The 20,295-nt window shown below is 41.4% G+C and overlaps 1 protein-coding gene across 6 annotated transcripts in view; it reads right to left on the bottom strand.

The window, feature by feature from the left end:
- Positions 1-280: 280 nt before the first annotated feature.
- Positions 281-20,295, bottom strand: part of LOC133613256 (uncharacterized) — a 73,149-nt gene continuing 53,134 nt past the window's right edge. For 4 of the 6 annotated variants that reach the window (XM_072914428.1, XM_072914425.1, XM_072914429.1 and 1 more), the window contains exons 2-6: positions 18,336-18,626; positions 11,340-11,588; positions 11,140-11,235; positions 7,495-7,994; positions 281-2,053 (exon numbers count right to left, since the gene is read on the bottom strand). In XM_072914428.1, the coding sequence (XP_072770529.1) occupies positions 1,718-2,053; positions 7,495-7,994; positions 11,140-11,235; positions 11,340-11,588; positions 18,336-18,498 (1,344 nt within the window). In that variant the 5' untranslated portion in view covers positions 18,499-18,626 and the 3' untranslated portion in view covers positions 281-1,717. Of the gene's footprint in view, positions 2,054-7,494; positions 7,995-11,139; positions 11,236-11,339; positions 11,589-18,335; positions 18,627-20,295 lie in introns of those variants that run through there. The other 2 variants (XM_072914430.1, XM_072914432.1) reach the window with 2 other exon arrangements.

Genomic DNA, 20,295 nt, shown 5'->3' on the forward strand with positions numbered 1-20,295 from the left:
AAGCCATAGTCCAAGTCATGACACACTTGGGGCAAGATCTCTAACCCAACCCGGAGATGGCACTCCACCCTTTTACGGGCGATATAATTTTACTTTTTTTGAAGTCCATTAACATACATGTAATTGGGTTGCTCGTATATAACATGCCGCCATGAACTCCATACCAAAGAGCATTCAGTCTCCCATTCTCAGTTAACACCTTTGTACTCCCACTGCTTTCTGGGTATTCAAACGGCACCATGAGTCAAAGGAGCTTGGTATATATCTTTCAAAAGTTTTTATTCTGAACTGTGTAGCCTTTTAACATTAAAATTCATATTAAGTTTTTAGCTTTTGTTTCCCCCCAAAATGGTGCCTCCGTAGTGGCTGCTGGTGGCAGGAACTCTGTGCTCTTGTGTCATTCTTTGGTGTTCCTGGTGTTTCCCTCTTGTTTTCATGCGGTTTTTTTTTTGCCTTTCGGTTCAGGACCCTTTGGGACTGTGTGACAAGGGGTGGCACTTTTGTGACTTCTGTGGTGCTTTTTTTCTGGACTTCTGGTTCTGCCTCCCGGGTTTGGAGAGACTGGAGGAGATGCGGATGAAGAGACATGGCTGCGGAGCTGGCGCTGAGCGCCGGGGGGGGACACACTTCACAGTGTCTTGGCTGAATGAGCAGGTATCGGACACCTCAGTCTCCTTGGACGTATCCATGCGGACTGGACACTGGCCGAGAGTTGGTGGGCGGCCGAGGGTGGAGTCGACTCTATTGGTTGCTTTGTTGGGTCAGCTCCTGTCTCTGGCCATGCTCCCCCCACCCCAGCAGACGATGGCGTGGAACACCGCAGAGGCCACCACAGTGTATATGATTTTTTTGTGTTATTTTTGTTGTTTTACTTTTGTGGCTGTGTGTAAAAGTGGCTGGTTGCATCAGCTCTGCTCTTTTAATGTCTTTAATGTCCTTTGTGTTCTTTGATGCCCCCCCTTGTAAATGTGGTCTTGTTGTCAAACTGTTGTACACAGTTTATAGATTTGAGCAAACATGATATGAAATATGATCAATCATGCAACACAAATTTAAACAACTTATTTCCGCGTCCCCCTCTCGAGGTCGTCTATCCCAGCGGGATACACCCTGGAACAATCGCCACCTAGTCTTCATATAATACTATTTATGACAATCTGCCAAATGTATAAATATCTAATATGATTTATCAATTTTTAGCTACATTATATGGTAACAATTGTAATAACTAGAGGGTACGGTGTCTAACTTAAACTCCCCACCATGCTAATGTTATTATGCACATTTTTTTTTTTTTTTTTTTTTTTTTAGCTAATTTTTAACCTGAGAGTCAATTAACTTGGTACTTGATGCATGCCAACTTTAACAAAGCAGCAAAGAAACTTCCGGTTACGCCGGAAAACAGATGTTACTTCAAAATAAAACCACAGTTTATTTGCCAAAACAACAGTGCCACAAATGAAAACAACAAAGCGTTTTTTAGTTGAGCCGGAAAACAGGATGTTACTTCAAAATAAAAGCAAATGGGACCTGGAAATTTGACTCAAGTGTTCACTGAGAGTTGAAAACTATAAAGTGTTTTACAATCTATATTCACACATTTAATGAACTAGTAAAGTATACATATAGCAATGTTAATATTTGGTTACATGCCATGTTACAACCTGTAGAAAATGGATGGATCATTTGATAAAATCATTCATGTGGGTTAGCTTCCTTATTCTAACAAACCTGCCGCCTGTTCTTCCTCATCATTACATGTTTCCATCACAACTTCATCATCTTCATAAGTCTTCTTTCTTAAATCTAAATACAGTTTTCGAGCTGTACATTCGTCCACTGGAGCTTCCCAACCATTTTCAGTCCTAATGAGCTCCCAGCGCTTGAAGAGTGTTTCATCACAGGGGTACCTCCCTCTTGGGGTACACCACCACCTCCTGCACTCATCAATATCCTCTGGGAGAACAGTTTGGAGTTTGTCCTCTGCTGGTCCATCACGTTGTGACGTGAGTATGTTCCTATTGAATTCTCCAACAAACTCCTTCAGCTGATCCTACAAGACAAAACATGAGAATATTAGCAGACTTTTGGGAGAGGGGAAATGGATCGGATGGTTCTTGGGACTGGATCGCTGCTCCGCTGGCTTATGTATGGATTTGTTTGTTCATATATTGGTGTGTGTGTGTATGTATGTATGTGTGTGTGTGTGTGTGTGTGTACATGTGTATAGCTGTATATGTGTGTGTACGTGTGCGTGTATGTGTATGTATGTATGTGTGTGTACATGTGTATAGCTTTAAATGTGTGTGTGTGTGTGTGTGTGTGTGTGTGTGTGTGTGTTTGTGTGTGTGTGTGTACGTGATCGTGTGTGTATACATGCGTGTATATATTAATATGTGTATGGATGTATGTACATGTATATATGTGTGTGTGTGCGTGTGTGTGTATATACATGCACGTATATATGTATACATATATATATATATATATATATATATATATATATATATATATATATATATATATATATATATATATATATATATATATATATATACATACAGGTAAAAGCCAGTAAATTAGAATATTTTGAAAAACTTGATTTATTTCAGTAATTGCATTCAAAAGGTGTAACTTGTACATTATATTTATTCATTGCACACAGACTGATGCATTCAAATGTTTATTTCATTTAATTTTGATGATTTGAAGTGGCAACAAATGAAAATCCAAAATTCCGTGTGTCACAAAATTAGAATATTACTTAAGGCTAATACAAAAAAGGGATTTTTAGAAATGTTGGCCAACTGAAAAGTATGAAAATGAAAAATATGAGCATGTACAATACTCAATACTTGGTTGGAGCTCCTTTTGCCTCAATTACTGCGTTAATGCGGCGTGGCATGGAGTCGATGAGTTTCTGGCACTGCTCAGGTGTTATGAGAGCCCAGGTTGCTCTGATAGTGGCCTTCAATTCTTCTGCGTTTTTGGGTCTGGCATTCTGCATCTTCCTTTTCACAATACCCCACAGATTTTCTATGGGGCTAAGGTCAGGGGAGTTGGCGGGCCAATTTAGAACAGAAATACCATGGTCCGTAAACCAGGCATGGGTAGATTTTGCGCTGTGTGCAGGCGCCAAGTCCTGTTGGAACTTGAAATCTCCATCTCCATAGAGCAGGTCAGCAGCAGGAAGCATGAAGTGCTCTAAAACTTGCTGGTAGACGGCTGCGTTGACCCTGGATCTCAAGAAACAGAGTGGACCGACACCAGCAGATGACATGGCACCCCAAACCATCACTGATGAATGATTAGCAAATCCTTTTCAAGCCATATTCAGTTGAATATGCTACAAAGACAACATATTTCATGTTCAAATTCATAAACGTATTTTTTTTTTTTTTTTGCAAATAATCATTAACTTTGAATTTCATGGCTGCAACACGTGACAAAGTTGTTGGGAAAGGGCATGTTCACCACTGTGTTACATCACCTTTTCTTTTAACAACACTCAGTAAAGGTTTGGGAACTGAGGAGACACATTTTTGAAGCTTCTCAGGTGGAATTCTTTCCCATTATTGCTTGATGTACAGCTTAAGTTGTTCAACAGTCCGGGGGTCTCCGTTGTGCTATTTTAGGCTTCATAATGCGCCACACATTTTCAATGGGAGACAGGTCTGGACTACAGGCAGGCCAGTCTAGTACCCGCACTCTTTTACTATGAAGCCACGTTGATGTAACACGTGGCTTGGCATTGTCTTGCTGAAATAAGCAGGGGCGTCCATGGTAACGTTGCTTGGATGGCAACATATGTTGCTCCAAAACCTGTATGTACCTTTCAGCATTAATGGCGCCTTCACAGATGTGTAAGTTACCCATGTCTTGGGCACTAATACACCCCCATACCATCACACATGCTGCCTTTTACACTTTGCGCCTATAACAATCCGGATGGTTCTTTTCCTTTTTGGTCCAGAGGACACAACGTCCACAGTTTCCAAAAACAATTTGAAATGTGGACTTGACCTGAGAACACTTTTCCACTTTGTATCAGTCCATCTTAGATGAGCTCAGGCCCAGCGAAGCCGACGGTGTTTCTGGGTGTTGTTGATAAACGGTTTTCACTTTGTATAGGAGAGTTTTAACTTGCACTTACAGATGTAGCGACCAACTGTAGTTACTGACAGTGGGTTTCTGAAGAGTTCCTGAGCCCATGTGGTGATATCCTTTACACACTGATGTCGCTTGTTGATGAAGTACAGCCTGAGGGATGGAAGGTCACGGGCTTAGCTGCTTACGTGCAGTGATTTCTCCAGATTCTCTCAACCCTTTGATGATATTACGGACCGTAGATGGTGAAATCCCTAAATTCCTTGCAATAGCTGGTTGAGAAAGGTTTTTCTTAAACTGTTCAACAATTTGTTCACGCATTTGTTGACAAAGTAGTGACCCTTGCCCCAACCTTTCTTGTGAATGACTAAGCATTTCATGGAATCTACTTTTATGCCCAATCATGGCACCCACCTGTTCCCAATTTGCCTGTTCACCTGTGGGATGTTCCAAATAAGTCTTTGATGTGTGTGTGTGTGTGTGTGTGTGTGTGCGTTCCTGTGTGTATATATCCATGCATGTATATATATATACATATATATATATATATGTATGTGTGGGGAAAAAATCACAAGACTATTTCATCTCTACAGGCCTGTTTCATGAGGGGGGGTACCCTCAATCATCAGGAGATTTTAATGGGAGCATTCGCATACCATGGTTTATATAGGGCACAGAGTGGGTGGGTACAGGCTGGCCTAGGGGCGTGGTGATTGGCTCATGTGTTACCTAGGAGGTGTTTCCGTCTATGGCGGCATGTTGTTACAATTTCGCTGCGCTTGTTGAGGGATGACAGGTCTGGACGGTAAATAATAAACAGTTTCTCTTTCAAGCATAGGTTGCATCTTTTATTACCACTATTGTAAGGTGTGCTGGATGCAAGAATTTGCCATGTTATTAAATATTCAACATTATTGTCTTTGAGGTCCCAAATGTGTTTGCTGAGTTCTGTGGTATTTCGCAGGTTTTTGTTCCTGAAAGAAGCCTTGTGATTGTTCCATCTGGTTTTGAATTCTCCCTCGGTTAATCCTACATATGTGTCGGATGTGTTAATGTCCTTGCGTATTACCTTAGATTGGTAGACAACTGATGTTTGTAAGCACCCCCCGTTGAGAGGGCAATCAGGTTTCTTTCGACAGTTACATCCTTTGTTGGTTTTGGAGTCGCTCTGTCTGGGGGCCGACGGCTCATTTGCAATTGTTTTGTTGTGGTTTGAGATGATTTGTCGTATATTGTTCATGCAGCTGTAGCTCAATTTAATGTTGTTCTTGTTGAATACTTTTCTTAGGGTGTTGTCTTTGGGAAAGTGTTTGTCAATCAGATTGAGGAATTTGTGTCCAATGTTCGTTGAGACGTTTTTGCTGTATGGGGGGTTGTACCAGATGATGTCGTTTCGTTTTCTGTTCTTTTTTGGCTGGTTTCCTGGCGTGGGTTCATAGGTGAGGGTGAAATTGTATCCGCTTTCATCAAGGGCTTTTTGGTACGGGGGGGTTGCTTGGTCAAATTCAGCTTTGCTAGATGACAGCATCGATAGCCTTTTATTGATTCCGGTAGGTATTCTTTTCGTGGTGGTGGGTGGGTGGTTGCTGTCATGGTGCACGTATTGGAGTGTTGTGTTGGGTTTCGTGAATGGTTGGTAGCTGTTATTTCTCAGGTTGAAAGTGACGTCAAGGAAGTTGACGGTTTGCTTGTTGGCTTCAATCGTGATCCGTAGGCCGTTCTCTTTGAAAATTTGGCATATGCGCTTCTTGGTATTCTCGCTGCTCCTTGGCGAGGCGCGACACACTGCCAGTCCGTCATCACGGTAAATACCAAGGTTCAGATTGAGGCTAGCGAGCTGGGAGAGGAGGAAACTCCCAACGAGTTCACACGTTTCTGCTCCGTCAAAACTTCCCATAGTGACGTCAAATGTTGCATTGTTCTTTTTTTGCCATGGTGTGCTGTTGTGGATGAGAATGGAGTTTTTTGCGTGGATGATGATGTTTCTTTCGTTGCCTGTGATTGAGTCGTAGTCTGAGGCGAAGTCTAGTGCTTGAGTCAGTAGGTCTTGCGTGATGGAAGGGTAAAATTCCTCGATATCAAAGGAGATAAAGTTGTGCTGTTGTTTGTCTTGGATGTTGTTGAACCATTTGATTACTGCTGCTGTATTTCTCCATTGGTTGAGTGGTGTTTTGTCCTTGATTTTTGTGTTGACTCTGTCCAGGATTATTTTGCTGATTTTTCCTATTTCAGATTTAGTTGGGTTTATTAGTCGGCATGTTGGGTTATTTGCGAAGTTGGGTTTGTGGTCCTTCAATGTGATGAAGGCTTCCTTGTTGGCTGTGGCGTCCACCCTGTCCTCAATGTCCAGTTCAACCGCGAACACCACACCTTACTGGACAGAAGCATCACCAAATCATACAAAAAAGCGCAACCCAACACCTTACAGAACATCCACCTGGAAAATAAAAGGATCGCGGCTGAACTGGACATTGAGGACAGGGTGGGGCGGTATAGCTCGGTTGGTAGAGCGGCCGTGCCAGCAACTTGAGGGTTGCAGGTTCGATCCCCGCTTCTGCCATCCTAGTCACTGCCGTTGTGTCCTTGGGCAAGACACTTTACCCACCTGCTCCCAGTGCCACCCACACTGGTTTAAATGTAACTTAGATACTGGGTTTCACAATGTAAAGCGCTTTGAGTCACTTGAGAAAAAGCGCTATATAAATGTAATTCACTTCACTTCACTTCACTTCTGTATAGGAAAATAAAATGCTGTACTTTAATCAAGTGATTCTTTGTTGTACCACTAAATGGAGCCTGCATACCACTAGCAGTGAACATACCACCATTTGAAAATCAATGCTCATTTGCATGTTTGTTGTTGTTGTTGTTGTTGTTGTTGCACGTGCCGTTCACAAGTAGCGTGTTTTTCAAAAAAAAACTATAATGTCAATATTGTGTAAGTGCTGAAAGATTATATATATTATGATATTACTGTAAATGGAAAAACGGTACTATAGTTTTTTTATTTTAACTGTAAAATCCTGTCAACTGAGCTGTCAGCTTTTTTACTGTACAATCTATTGTCATTTCTACTGTGTACACTTTGATGAATAACTTGCTTTGATATAACTCAAACAGATACTTATTTTGTTTTACTATTAAAAAGTTTGAAATGAATGATAGTATTATATTTGTTGCATTATTAGTTAATAAAGTTTAAAATATACTCAATAGCATGCAATACATGTTTTTTTCTGTCCGTCACAATGAAAAGATTACATTTAGTAAATGATCAAATGTTTTGACTCGTATTATTTCAGGGTTTAATGAAGTGTTAAATGACGTGGCGGGCCCCCGGGCTTTGAGTTTGACAGCTGTGTTGGAAGACATTTATTTTATATTTACCTGGATGATGTGGAGGAAGCAGAACTGTATGAGCTTCTTGTCCGAATCTTTTCCTGTGAAATGTCCTAATTCTCTGAGATCTGCAAAACAGGACTTCCATGGCATCCCTGTGTGTAACCACCTGCGACGTCTCACGCTGAATTCCTCCATCACACTGTCCTCCCCAGCATAACAGTCTGTATGATTCCTACGCAGGAAAGTTTGTGCTGTTATGATGTGTCTATTTTCTCTACTTGGTTTGAACAGCAGTCGCTGTGGACAACCTCCAATACGAGTCACTGTGTCCAGGAAGTGGTTGAGAAATACTGCAGGATCACCGTCATTATTGTGTGCTTCAATCCACAATATGGTGCCACTAAATATGTCAGTGCAGGCACTAATTGTAATACCATACGGCTTCAGTTCCTCCTCATATGACTCCAAAAACCATAACCTGTTGGAATTCTTCATGTTGTATAACTCCATCCTTCTCTTTTTACTTTGTAAATATTCTTGATATGCTGTGGAAACAAAATGCATCAGTTAGTGTAATCACTGATCTACAAAAGCCAAAAGCAGTGAAGTTGTCACGTTGTGTAAATGGTAAATAAAAAGAGAATACAAAATTTGCAAATCATTTTCAACTTATATTCAACTGAATAGACTGCAAAGACAAGATATTTCATGTTCACACTGAGAAACTTCCATTTTTTGTTTAAAATAATCATGAACTTAGACTTTAATGGCAGCAACACATTGCAAAACAGTTGTCACAGTGGCATTTTTACCACTGTGTTACATGGCCTTTCCTTTTAACAACACTCAGTAAAGGTTTGGGAACTGAGGAGATACATTTTTTAAGTGGAATTATTTACCATTCTTGCTTGATGTACAGCTTAAGTTGCTCAACAGTCTCCATTTTGCTATTTTAGGCTTCATGTTGCACTACACATTTTCAATGGGAGACAGGTCTGGACTACAGGCAGGCCAGTCTAGTACCTGCACTCTTTTACTACAAAGCCACACTGTTGTAACACGTGGCTTGGCATTGTCTTGCTGAAATAAGCAGGGGCGTCCATGATAACGTTGCTTGGATGGCAACATATGTTGCTCCAAAACCTGTATGTACCTTTCAGCATTAATGGTGCCTTCAAAGATGGGTAAGTTACCCATGTCTTGGGCACTAATACACCCCCATATCATCACACATGCTGGCTTTTCAACTTTGACCCTATAACAATCCGGATGGTTCTTTTCCGACACGACGTCCACTGTTTCCAAAAACAATTTGAAATGTGGACTCATCAGACCACAGAACACTTGTCCAATTTGCATCAGTCCATCTTAGATGAGCTCAGTTCCAGCGAATCCGGCGGCATTCCTGGGTGTTGATGATAAATGTCTTTGGCTATGCATAGTAGAGTTTTAACTTGCACTTAAAGATGTAGCGACCAACTGTAGATACTGACAGTGGTTTTCTGAAGACTTCCTAAGCCCATGTGGTGATATCCTTTACACACTGATGTCGCTTTTTGATGCAGTACCGCCTGAGGCATCGAAGATCACAGGCATTCAATTTTGGTTTTCGGTTTTGCCGCTTACGTGCAGTGATTTCTCCAGATTCTCTGAACCTTTTGATGATATTACGGAGCGTAGATGGTGAAATCCCTGAATTCCTTGCAATAGCTGGTTGAGAAATGTTGTTCTTAAACAATTTGCTCAGGCATTTGTTGACAAAGTGGTGACCCTCGCCCCGTTCTTGTTTGTGAATGACTGAGCATTTCATGGAAGCTGCTTTTGTACCCAATCATGGCACCCACATGTTCCCAATAAACCTGTTCACCTGTAAGATGTTCCAAATAAGTCTTTGGTGAGCATTCCTTAACTTTCTCAGTCTTTTTTGCCACTTGTGCCAGCTTTTTTGAAACATGTTGCAGGCATCAAATTCCAAATGAGCTAATATTTGCAAAAAATAACAAAGTTTCTCAGTGTGAACATGAAATATCTTGTCTTTGCAGTCTATTCAATTGAATATAAGTTGAAAAGGATTTGCAAATCATTGTATTCTCTTTTTATTTACCATTTACACAACGTGACAACTTCACTGCTTTTGGCTTTTGTGTACAGATGTCTTTAAATAACGACAAAGTAATTCTGACATTTTATTAAAATTATTTGAACACATTTGAATGCCATTAACTTGTTTGTTAATATTAACAATACTTTATTACATTATAGTGAATTGATTGGGATGATATCATCTGTTTAGGTGAAAGTTAGATAGGAGATGGATTATAGGCTGACTACAAAGAACACATTTGATTTTGGTGTGGATAAAAGGTGCTCCACTGAATTTCTTACTGTATGATTTTAATAATTACATTTTTCTGTCTTCTAATACAGTGGGAGAAATACTTATCTGATCCCCGGCTGATTGTGTAAGTTTATCCCCTAACAAAGATGTCAACACTCCAGAATGTTGTCTATAATACTTCATCAGAGAGATTGATATCAACAAAACATCCAAAAAGAAGAAAAATAAAAGTACAGTAAGATTTATTGCCATTAAAATTATACTGTGCATATATTTGTAATTAAATACATTTACAAAATCAGGACAGTATCTAGTCTTGGACTTAGATTGGTCAGATTTAGTCTTAGACTTAGATTAGTCATATCGAGTCTTAGACTAAGATTGGTCACATCTAGTCTTAGACTTAGATTGGTCACATCTGGTTCAGATTTATATTGGTCACATCTAGTCTTAGACTTAAATGGGTCACATCTAGTCTTAGACTTATATTGGTCACATCTAGTCTTAGACTTAGATTGGTCACATCTGGTTCAGATTTATATTGGTCACATCTAGTCTTAGACTTAGATTGGTCACATCTGGTTCAGATTTATATTGGTCACATCTAGTCTTATACTTAGATTGGTCACATCTGGTTTAGATTTACATTGGTCACATCTAGTCTTAGACTTAGATTGGTCACATCTAGTCTTAGACTTAGATTGGTCATATCTAGTCTTAGACTTAGATGGGTCACATTTAGTCTTAGACTTAGATTAGTAACATCTAGTCTTAGACTTACATTGGTCACATCTAGTCTTAGACTTAGATGGGTCACATCCAGATTTAGACTTAGATTGGTCACATCTAGTTTTAGGCTTAAGTTGGTCACATCTCGTCTTAAATATTTATTTTCTTACCGTATTATGGATTTCAGATGATCATACATGATATCTAACATGTTGTATTACTAACAAGTTAACTCAGTATGGAAACTACTAACATTGCAGTAAACAAATAAAAGAAGAAGAAATAAGGTAGATTTCAACCAAAATAATTCATAGGATTAATTGTTAACAATCACCAAGACACTGCATGCAGATCTACAACCAGATCTTACCTACTCTTTTACGGCGTTCTGCAAGAGCAAAGAGAGAAATTTGTTTTTTTGTACAATGTTCATGAAAATGTTTGCACAAAAACGAGGAGAGAAAAGTTTGATGTTGCAGTTGATGAATTAGCTTTGATTGCACCAAGAGATCAGCAGATCATCATCACTTTAATCTCCCTCATGGGGACAAGAGTGTTACATTTCACTAATCATTTTTGTGAATTTGTGTTTTTAGAGTGTGACTTTTTTTTTCTTTTCTTACCTTGACGTTTTATGTAGAATCCCAAAAAGATGCAGAGCCCAATAAACACAACCATGGAAGTCATGATGACAACAATTTCAGCAACAGTTAATTTGCCTGAAAAGGAACACAAAAGTCATAGAAACATTTCTGTGTGCATTCATATCAAAATAACGTTGACATTTCAATATATCACTTTCATTATTATTGATTATGTTTACCAGATAAGCAGTCCTTAGCAGTGAATGTAGCCATTTCAACGGTCAGAGGGTTGCTGACCTCACAAATATAAACTTGATGATTAAGAAACTTCCTGAGAGTTATTGTTAAAATTGGTCCAGTTTGCTCATTTCCACCTGATCTCCACTTAAACTTTAATAAAGGAGAAAGTTTGGACTCTGTTGAGCACATGAGCATCGCCTGGTATGTGTCAATCATCACACAACTTATGTTCGGTTTGGATATTTTGTCTGAAAACACAATAAAGAAAATGGATCAGAGTACAAAAACAGAATTCTATAAAACATTCTGTCCCCTTTTGATTTGGAGTGTAATAGACTTAGACTTAGACAAACTTTATTGATCCACCAGGGACATTTTTCAACACAGTAACTCAGTTGCAAAGGGTAAGGATGGAAAGGATAATACAGGTATAAGGTAGACTAAAAATTTACCATAGTAGCAATATAAAATATAACATATATGTAATATTTACATATTATATATACAGTATATGATGTATACCATCTATCCATCCATCCATCTTCTTCCGCTTATCCGAGGTCAGGTCGCGGGTGCAGCAGCTTCAGCAGAGAAACCCAGACTTCCCTCTCCCCAGCCACTTCGTCCAGCTCCTCCCGGGGTATCCCAAGGCGTTCCCAGGCCAGCCGGGAGACATAGTCTTCCCAACGTGTCCTGGGTCTTCCCCGTGGCCTCCTACCAGTCGGACGTGCCCTAAACACTTCCCTTGGGAGGCGTTTGGGTGGCATCCTAACAAGATACCCGAACCACCTCATCTGGCTCCTCTCGATGTGGAGGAGCAGCGGCTTTACTTTGAGCTCCTCCCGGATGACAGAGCTTCTCACTCTATCTCTAAGGGAGAGCCCCGTCATCCGGCGGAGGAAATTGATTTCAGCCGCTTGTACCCGTAATCTTGTCTTTTCGGTTATAAACCCAAAGTTCATGACCATAGGTGAGGATGGGAACATATATCGACCGATAAATTGAGAGCTTTTCCTTCCGGCTCAGCTCATTTTTCACCACAAGGGATCAATACAGCATCCGCATTACTGAAGACACCACACCGATCCGCTTTTCGATCTCACGATCCACTCTTTCCTCACTCCTGAACAAGACTCCGAGGTACTTGAGGTATACCGATATATTATATTATTATATTATATTATATTTTTAAATAATATATCCAATATAGAACAAATCCCAATTACCATGTACAATATTATAGTATATGTAACAGCTGCAGCAAAAAAAGGGCAGCATAAAATAGAGAGTAGATCCAGCAGAAAATGTACATTATAAATAAAGAGAGGTAGCTAACATGTCAGGTGTCAGGTAATAGACAGATATCATCTATTGCTATATGGCGAGTGATTATACAGCTGGATGGAGAGCGGAATGAAGGAGTTATTGAATGGAACACTGTGAGAACGTAGATGAAGGAGCCTGTTGGAGTATGAACTCCGCTGTCCCTCAATTGTCTGGTGGAGTGGCTGGGCAGGATTGTCCATGATGGCGAGCAGTTTGTCCCTCATTCACACAAACGCTTCCAATTGCGTGCCAATAGTTTGGCCAGCTTTCCGGATCAGTTTGTCCATCCGGTTTTAGTCCCTTTTGCTGGTGCTGCTCCCCCAACAAACCACTGCAAAGTACAGAGCACTGGCCACAACAGACTGAAAAAGATCTCCAACAGCTTGCTGCACGCATTAACTTATTCAGGAAAAAGAGTCTGCTCATGCCCTTCTTGTATACAGCTTTGCTGTTGTCCTTCCAGTCCAGTCTGCTGTTCAAGTGGACTCCCAGGTAATTGTACTTCCCCACTGCTGCCACCTCCCGGCCCTGGATGTTGATGGGTTCCACGAGGGTAATTTTCTTCTTGAAGTCGATGACCAGCTCGTTGGTCTTGTCCACATTCAGGAGCATTTGGTTTGCCTGAGACCACTTCACAAAGTCAGCGTTCCGTGTCCTGAACTCCAAAATCTGTCCCTCTCCAGCAGAGTCATCAGAGTATTTCTGCAGGTGGCAGGACCTGGAACAATACTGGAAGTCTGAGGTGTGCAGGGTGAACAGGAAAGGAGACAGGACAGTCCCCTGTGGAGCACCTACACCACTGGCCAAAGTATCCGACAGGGAGCTCCCCAGTCGCACACATTGGGGCCTATCAGACAAGTAATCAGTGATCCAGGAGACAATGGATGAACTGACACCCATCCTGAGCAACTTGTCACTCATCAGAATTGGTGTTAAAGGCACTGGAGAAATCAAAGAGCATGATCCTCACAGTGCCCCTCCCACCATCCAGGTGAGAGTGAGCACGATGCAGCAGGTAGATGACAGCATCATCCACTCCTACATGGGGCATATACGCAAACTGTAGAGGGTACAGAGAAGGAGCCACCAGGGGTCTCAGCTGAGCCAGCACAAGTCTCTCGAGGACATTCATGAGATGAGACGTCAGGGCAACCGGTCTGAAGTCATTCAAGCCCGATGGGATGGGCTTTATGGGCACCGGCACTATAGAGGATGTTTTCCATAGCGCTGGTATCCTTTGTAACTTCAGACTTAGGTTGAAGATGAAGTGCAGAATCTCAGTCAACTGAGCAGCACAAGTCTTCAGGACCCAGGGGTTGACTCGGTCAGGGCCTGCTGGCTTGGCTTGGTTGACTCTCTCCAGCTGTCGTCTCTCGTGGCCAGGTGTCGGACACACCGTGCTGGCCTTCTCAGTAGGGGTGGAAGTGGGAATGAGAAACAGCAGCGGCAGGCAACAGTGAAAGAGTTTGTGGATTGATGGTCAGGGGAGGTGTGACGACCGGAGTAGTGGGGGGAGGGCCAGTAAGGAGTGCATTGCTAAATCTATTGAAAAACAAATTCAGCTCGTTGGCTCTTAACCTGCTGGTCCAGAGTTGTATTGTCCCGTGTTGCACTATGTACATATTGGTAGAAAGTGGGAAAAATTGAGTCCAAAGAAGCATGATTAAAGTCACCCAAAATGAGAGCGAGGGCATCGTGGTGTTTGGCCTGTTGCCTGAATGGTAACACATTCCCATGTACACTCCGATGAAGATTACAGAAGTAAATATGGTCAAATTCTAACCGTCAGAAGTTCGAAGTCCGGCATACAAAAACACTGCTTTACAGTCATATGTCCAGGATTACACCACCTCTCGTTCACCAAGATGGCAATCCCATCGCCTTTCTTCCTCCTGCTCAGGAGTGTGTCTCTATCCGCCCGTGAGGTTGTGAAGCCGGGTAGAGACGCGTGTAGCCAAGTCTCCGTCAAAGACCGCTTCTCTGCTCCTTCATCTTTGTGCCAGCACGGCATCCCCGGCGCTTTTTCTGTAGTTCCACGGCAGTGTCCAGCCGCAATCCCCATAGCGCTGGCAAGGAAAGCGCTAACAACTCTTTGCATGTGTAAACAAAGGGCCGGCTGCTCAACTGATCAAAGCCAAACACAAAACGGCCCAAAAAGAAAAAGAAAAGTAATGAAAACACACAAAAGCACCCAAGAACCATTAGTGGTTTATAGAAAAGATAAGTAATAAAAAAAAGCAAAGAAAGTTGAGAAAAATACCAAAAATAAAGCAATATGAAGGACGTTAAAGAAGCTACTCTGATGTGCTGCCACTCTTTCAAGCGCATCAAACATTGTCAGAATAACTTCATAATCAGGAAGACACATCTATCCATCCATCATTCAACCGCTTATCCGGAATCGGGTCGCGGGGACAACAGCTCCAGCAGAGACCCCAAGACTTTCCTCTCCAGAGCTACATTGGCAACTTCCTCCTGGGGAATCCCGAAGCGTTCCCAGGCCAGAGAGGAGATGTAATCCCCGCATCTGGTCCTTGCCCTGCCCCGGGGTCTCCTCCCAGTGGGACGTGCAACGAGGACTTCCCTAGGGAGACACTCGTGAGGCATCCGCACGAGATGCCCGAACAACCTAAGCTGGCTCCTTTCCAAGTGAAGGAGCAGCGGCTCTACTCGGAGTCTCTCTCGGGTGACTGAACTTCTCACCCAATCTCTAAGGGACATGTCAGCCACCCTTCTGAGGAAACTCATTTTGGTTGCTTGTATCCGTGATCTTTTTCTTTCAGTCATGACCCACACTTCATGACCATAGGTGAGGGTAGGAGTGTAGATACCTCGGTAGACCGAAAGCTTTGCCTTCTGGCTCAGCTCTCGTTTTGTCACAACAGTGCGGCAGTGAGACTGCAATACTGCCCCAGCTGCTCCGATTCTCCGGCTGATTTCCTTCTCCATCTTTCCCTCACTCGTGGACAAGACCCCGAGATACTTCAACTCCTCCACCTGGGACAGAGTCTTGTTCTCTACCTGGACTGTACAAACCATCGGATTTCTGCTGAGAACCATTGCCTCAGATTTGGAGATGCTGATGTTACGGCGCGTGCACAGTCTGCTGCTTTTTTGTCAGCACGCCCCAGAGGACACGCCCATACACGCTCTGCTTCTGCTGCCACGCGCCGGCACAGCTGTGCGCAATCATCAATCGACACACCTGCTGCTGATGACACCACTCCCCATAAAAGCCAGCGTGTCCAGAGAACCAACGCTGGAACGTAGTCTCTGCTTGCAGTAAGCTTTCCACTCTGGCTCCTCACCTTTGTTTGCTTGCTCCAAGTGACATTCCGACCTTGTGCTCATTTTGTCCTTGTCACTTCTCTTGTTTTCCCCAGAATTCCCTCCGTCGCCTTGGAAGTGAGCTGTGCGCCTCACTTCTCTGGATCCCTCTGGATTCTGACTGCCTCCCTCGATCCTTGTAACCCACTTTGGACTCGGACCTCTTGACGCCCCTCTCAGCCCCACGGATCTCCGCTTGTTTCACGGATTCTCCTACCTGCCTCGCCCTACTGGACTGGTCGCCTTCTCACTCAACACGCACTTACAACAACCACTGGTAAATAATCATTGTAACGCTTCACATAGTCCTGCAAACATACACCGTAGCATACACACTCCACCGCATCATCAAGCTCACATACAAACCCTGTTTCCATATGAGTTGGAAAATTGTGTTAGATGTAAATATAAACGGAATACAATGATTTACAAATCATTTTCAACCCATATTCAGTTGAATATGCTACAAAGACAACATATTTGATGTTCAAACTCATAAACATTTTTTTTTTTGCAAATAATCATTAACTTTAGAATTTGATGGCAGCAACACATGACAAAGAAGTTGGGAAAGGTGGCAATAAATACTGATAAAGTTGAGGAATTCTCATCAAACACTTATTTGGAACATCCCACAGGTGAACAGGCAAATTGGGAACAGGTGGGTGCCATGATTGGGTATAAAAGTAGATTCCATGAAATGCTCAGTCATTCACAAACAAGGATGGGGCGAGGGTCACCACTTTGTCAACTTTTTATTTTATTTTTTTATTTTTTTTTATTATTATTTTTTTTTTCATGTTTATATTCATTTCACACCATATTCATTGCACTTCTACATTTTTTATATTTTTATATATTTGCACATTGTTTTTCTAGCATGCACACATCGCACTGTATGGAATGGCCTCAATCTCGTTACCTTGCGTAATGACAATAAAGCTGATTCTGATTCTGATTCTGAAATGCGTGAGCAAATTGTTGAACAGTTTAAGAAAAACCTTTCTCAGCCAGCTATTGCAAGGAATTCAGGGATTTCACCATCTACGGTCCATAATATCATCAAAGGGTTCAGAGAATCTGGAGAAATCACTGCACGTAAGCAGCTAAGCCTGTGATCTTCGATCCCTCAGGCTGTACTGCATCAACAAGCAACGTTAGCGTGTAAAGGATATCACCACATGGGCTCAGGAACACTTCAGAAACCCACTGTCAGTATCTACAGTTGGTCGCTACATCTGGAAGTGCAAGTTAAAACTCTCCTATGAGAGGCGAAAAACGTTTATCAACAACACCCAGAAACGCCATCTGCTTCACTGGGCCTGAGCTCATCTAAGATGGACTGATACAAAGTGGAAAAGTGTTCTGTGGTCTGACGAGTCCACATTTCAAATTGTTTTTGGAAACTGTGGACGTCGTGTCCTCCGGACCAAAGAGGAAAATAACCATCCGGATTGTTATAGGCGCAAAGTTGAAAAGCCAGCATCTGTGATGGTATGGGGGTGTATTAGTGCCCAAGACATGGGTGACTTACACATCTGTGAAGGCGCCATTAATGCTGAAAGATACATACAGGTTTTGGAGCAACATATGTTGCCATCCAAGCAACGTTACCATGGACGCCCCTGCTTATTTCAGCAAGACAATGCCAAGCCACGTGTTACATCAACGTGGCTTCATAGAAAAGGAGTGCGGGTACTAGACTGGCCTGCCTGTAGCACAGACCTGTCTACCATTGAAAATGTGTGGTGCTTTATGAAGCCTAAAATAGCACAACGGAGACCCCCGGACTGTTGAACAACTTAAGCTGTACATCAAGCAAGAATGGGAAAGAATTCCACCTGAGAAGCTTAAAAAATGTGTCTCCTCAGTTCCCAAACGTTTGCTGAGTGTTGTTAAAAGGAAAGGCCATGTAACACAGTGGTGAACATGCCCTTTCCCAACTACTTTGGCACGTGTTGCAGCCATGAAATTCTAAGTTAAGTATTATTTGCAAAAAATAAATAAAGTTTATGAATTTGAACATCAAATATGTTGTCTTTGTAGTGCATTCAATTGAATATGGGTTGAAAATGATTTGCAAATCATTGTATTTCGTTTATATTTACATCTAACACAATTTCCCAACTCATATGGAAACGGGGTTTGTAAAACTGTTGAGCTTTACGCCTGTTGCTGTGTCGTCTCCTTCCCCGCCGAACATAACAGCTGAGCCTCATTCCAGCCTGCTGAACACTTGGCTGCGAACCGATCCAGCATCATCTCGTTTTTGTTATTCAGAATTACATATTGATTTGTGTAAGCACAATATTTCTGTTTCATGGATGAAAAGATAAACTTACCTATAACCTCAATTTTATACGCATTGTGATAGACCTTCTTGTTGACTGTGACTTCCTGGTCATAGTTTCCACTGTCTTCATAAGTGGCCTGTTTGATGGTGAGTACTGCAGAGTTCCTGTCCAGAAGGATTTTGTTCTCATATGCAGGGGCCACAGTCTCCATGGTGCCATCAAAAGATACAATGTTGTAGACATGATGTGTCCAGTATATTTCAGTTGGCTGTCGATAACTTGAAGGTCCCAAGGTTATCTCCTGACCCTTCAGTACATATTTCACATCCCCTGCAGAAACTGGGAAAGATGCATAAATAAATGGATGAACATTTTTTCACACATTGAAACATGGACATTAGATCTACATTTTAACAAAAATTTTAGATCAAGGTATTATAAAACATTCATTTTGGAAAGTAATTTGTAAAATGTGTGCAGTCAGGGGGAAAATGAAATTATTACTACTGTGGAATATTATTATTACTGTGAAATATTAATACTACTGTAGAATATTATTATTACTGTAGAATATTATTACTACTGTCGAATATCATTATTATTGTAGAATATTCTCAGGACATATAATCCATCGCAACTGGACTGTTTGGTTTGTAGACTTAGATTGGTCAGATCTAGTCTTTGACTTAGATTGGTCAAATCTAGTCTTAGACTTAGATTGGTCAGATCTAGTCTTTGACTTAGATTGGTCAAATCTAGTCTTAGACTTAGATTGGTCAGATCTAGTCTTTGACTTAGATTGGTCAAGTCCAGTCTTAGACTTGGATTGGTCGGATCTAGTGCAAAAATTAGATTGGTCACATCTAGTATTAGACTTAGATTGGTCAGATTTAGTATTCAACTTAGACTGGTCACATCTAGTTTTAGATTTAGATTGGTCACATCTAGTCATAGACTTAGATTGGTCACATCTAGTTAGACTTAGATTGGTCGGATCTAGTCTTGGACTTAGATTGGTCAGGTGTAGTCTTAATCTTAGATTGGTCAAATCTAGTCTTAGATTTAGATTGGTCTGGTGCTGTCTTAAACTTAGATTGGTCAAATCTAGTATTAGACTTAAATTGGTCAGGTGTAGTCTTAGACTTACATAGGCTACATATAGACTTAGACTTAGATTGTTCAAATCGAGTCTTGGACTTAGATTGGTCTCATCTAGTCTTAAACTTACTTTAGTCACATCTAGTCTTAGACTTAGTTTTGGCACCGCTAGTCTTAGACTTAGATTTGTCACATCTAGTCTTAGACTTAGATTGGTCAGGTGCAGTCTTAAACTTAGATTGGTCAAATCTAGTCTTAGACGAACATTGGTCAGGTGTAGTCTTAGACTTACATTGGTCACATCTAGTCTTAGACATAGGTTGGTCACATCGAGTTTTGGACTTATATTGGTCACATCTTATCTTAGACTTAATTTGGTCACAACTAGTCTTAAACTTATATTGGTCACATCGAGTCTTAGACTTCGATTGGTCACATCTGGTATTAGACTTAGATTGGTCAGGTGTAGTCTTAAACTTAGATTGGTCAAATTTAGTCTTAGACCTACATTGGTCACATCTAGTCTTAGACTTAGATTGGTCATTTCGAGTCTTGGTTTTAGATTGGTCACATCTCGTCTTCGACTTAATTTGGTCAAATTTTTTCTTAGCCTTAGATTGGTCACATCTAGTCTTCGACTTAATTTGGTCAAATGTTTTCTTAGCGTTAGATTGGTCACATATATTCTTATACTTAGATTGGTCACATCTTGTCTTAGACTTAGATTGGTCATATATAGTCTTAGGCTTAGATTGGTCCAATCTAGTCTTAGACTTTGCTTGGTCGGATCTAGTCTTAGACAAAGATTGGTCCCATGTAGTCTTAGACTTAGATTGGTCACATTTAGTATTAAACTTAGATTGACTTTAACGGATGCAGACAGGACAATGTTTTAACCATCTTTCGAACA

The sequence above is a fragment of the Nerophis lumbriciformis genome, linkage group LG13, assembly GCF_033978685.3.
Source record: "Nerophis lumbriciformis linkage group LG13, RoL_Nlum_v2.1, whole genome shotgun sequence".
NCBI classification, from domain to species: Eukaryota; Metazoa; Chordata; class Actinopteri; order Syngnathiformes; family Syngnathidae; genus Nerophis; species Nerophis lumbriciformis.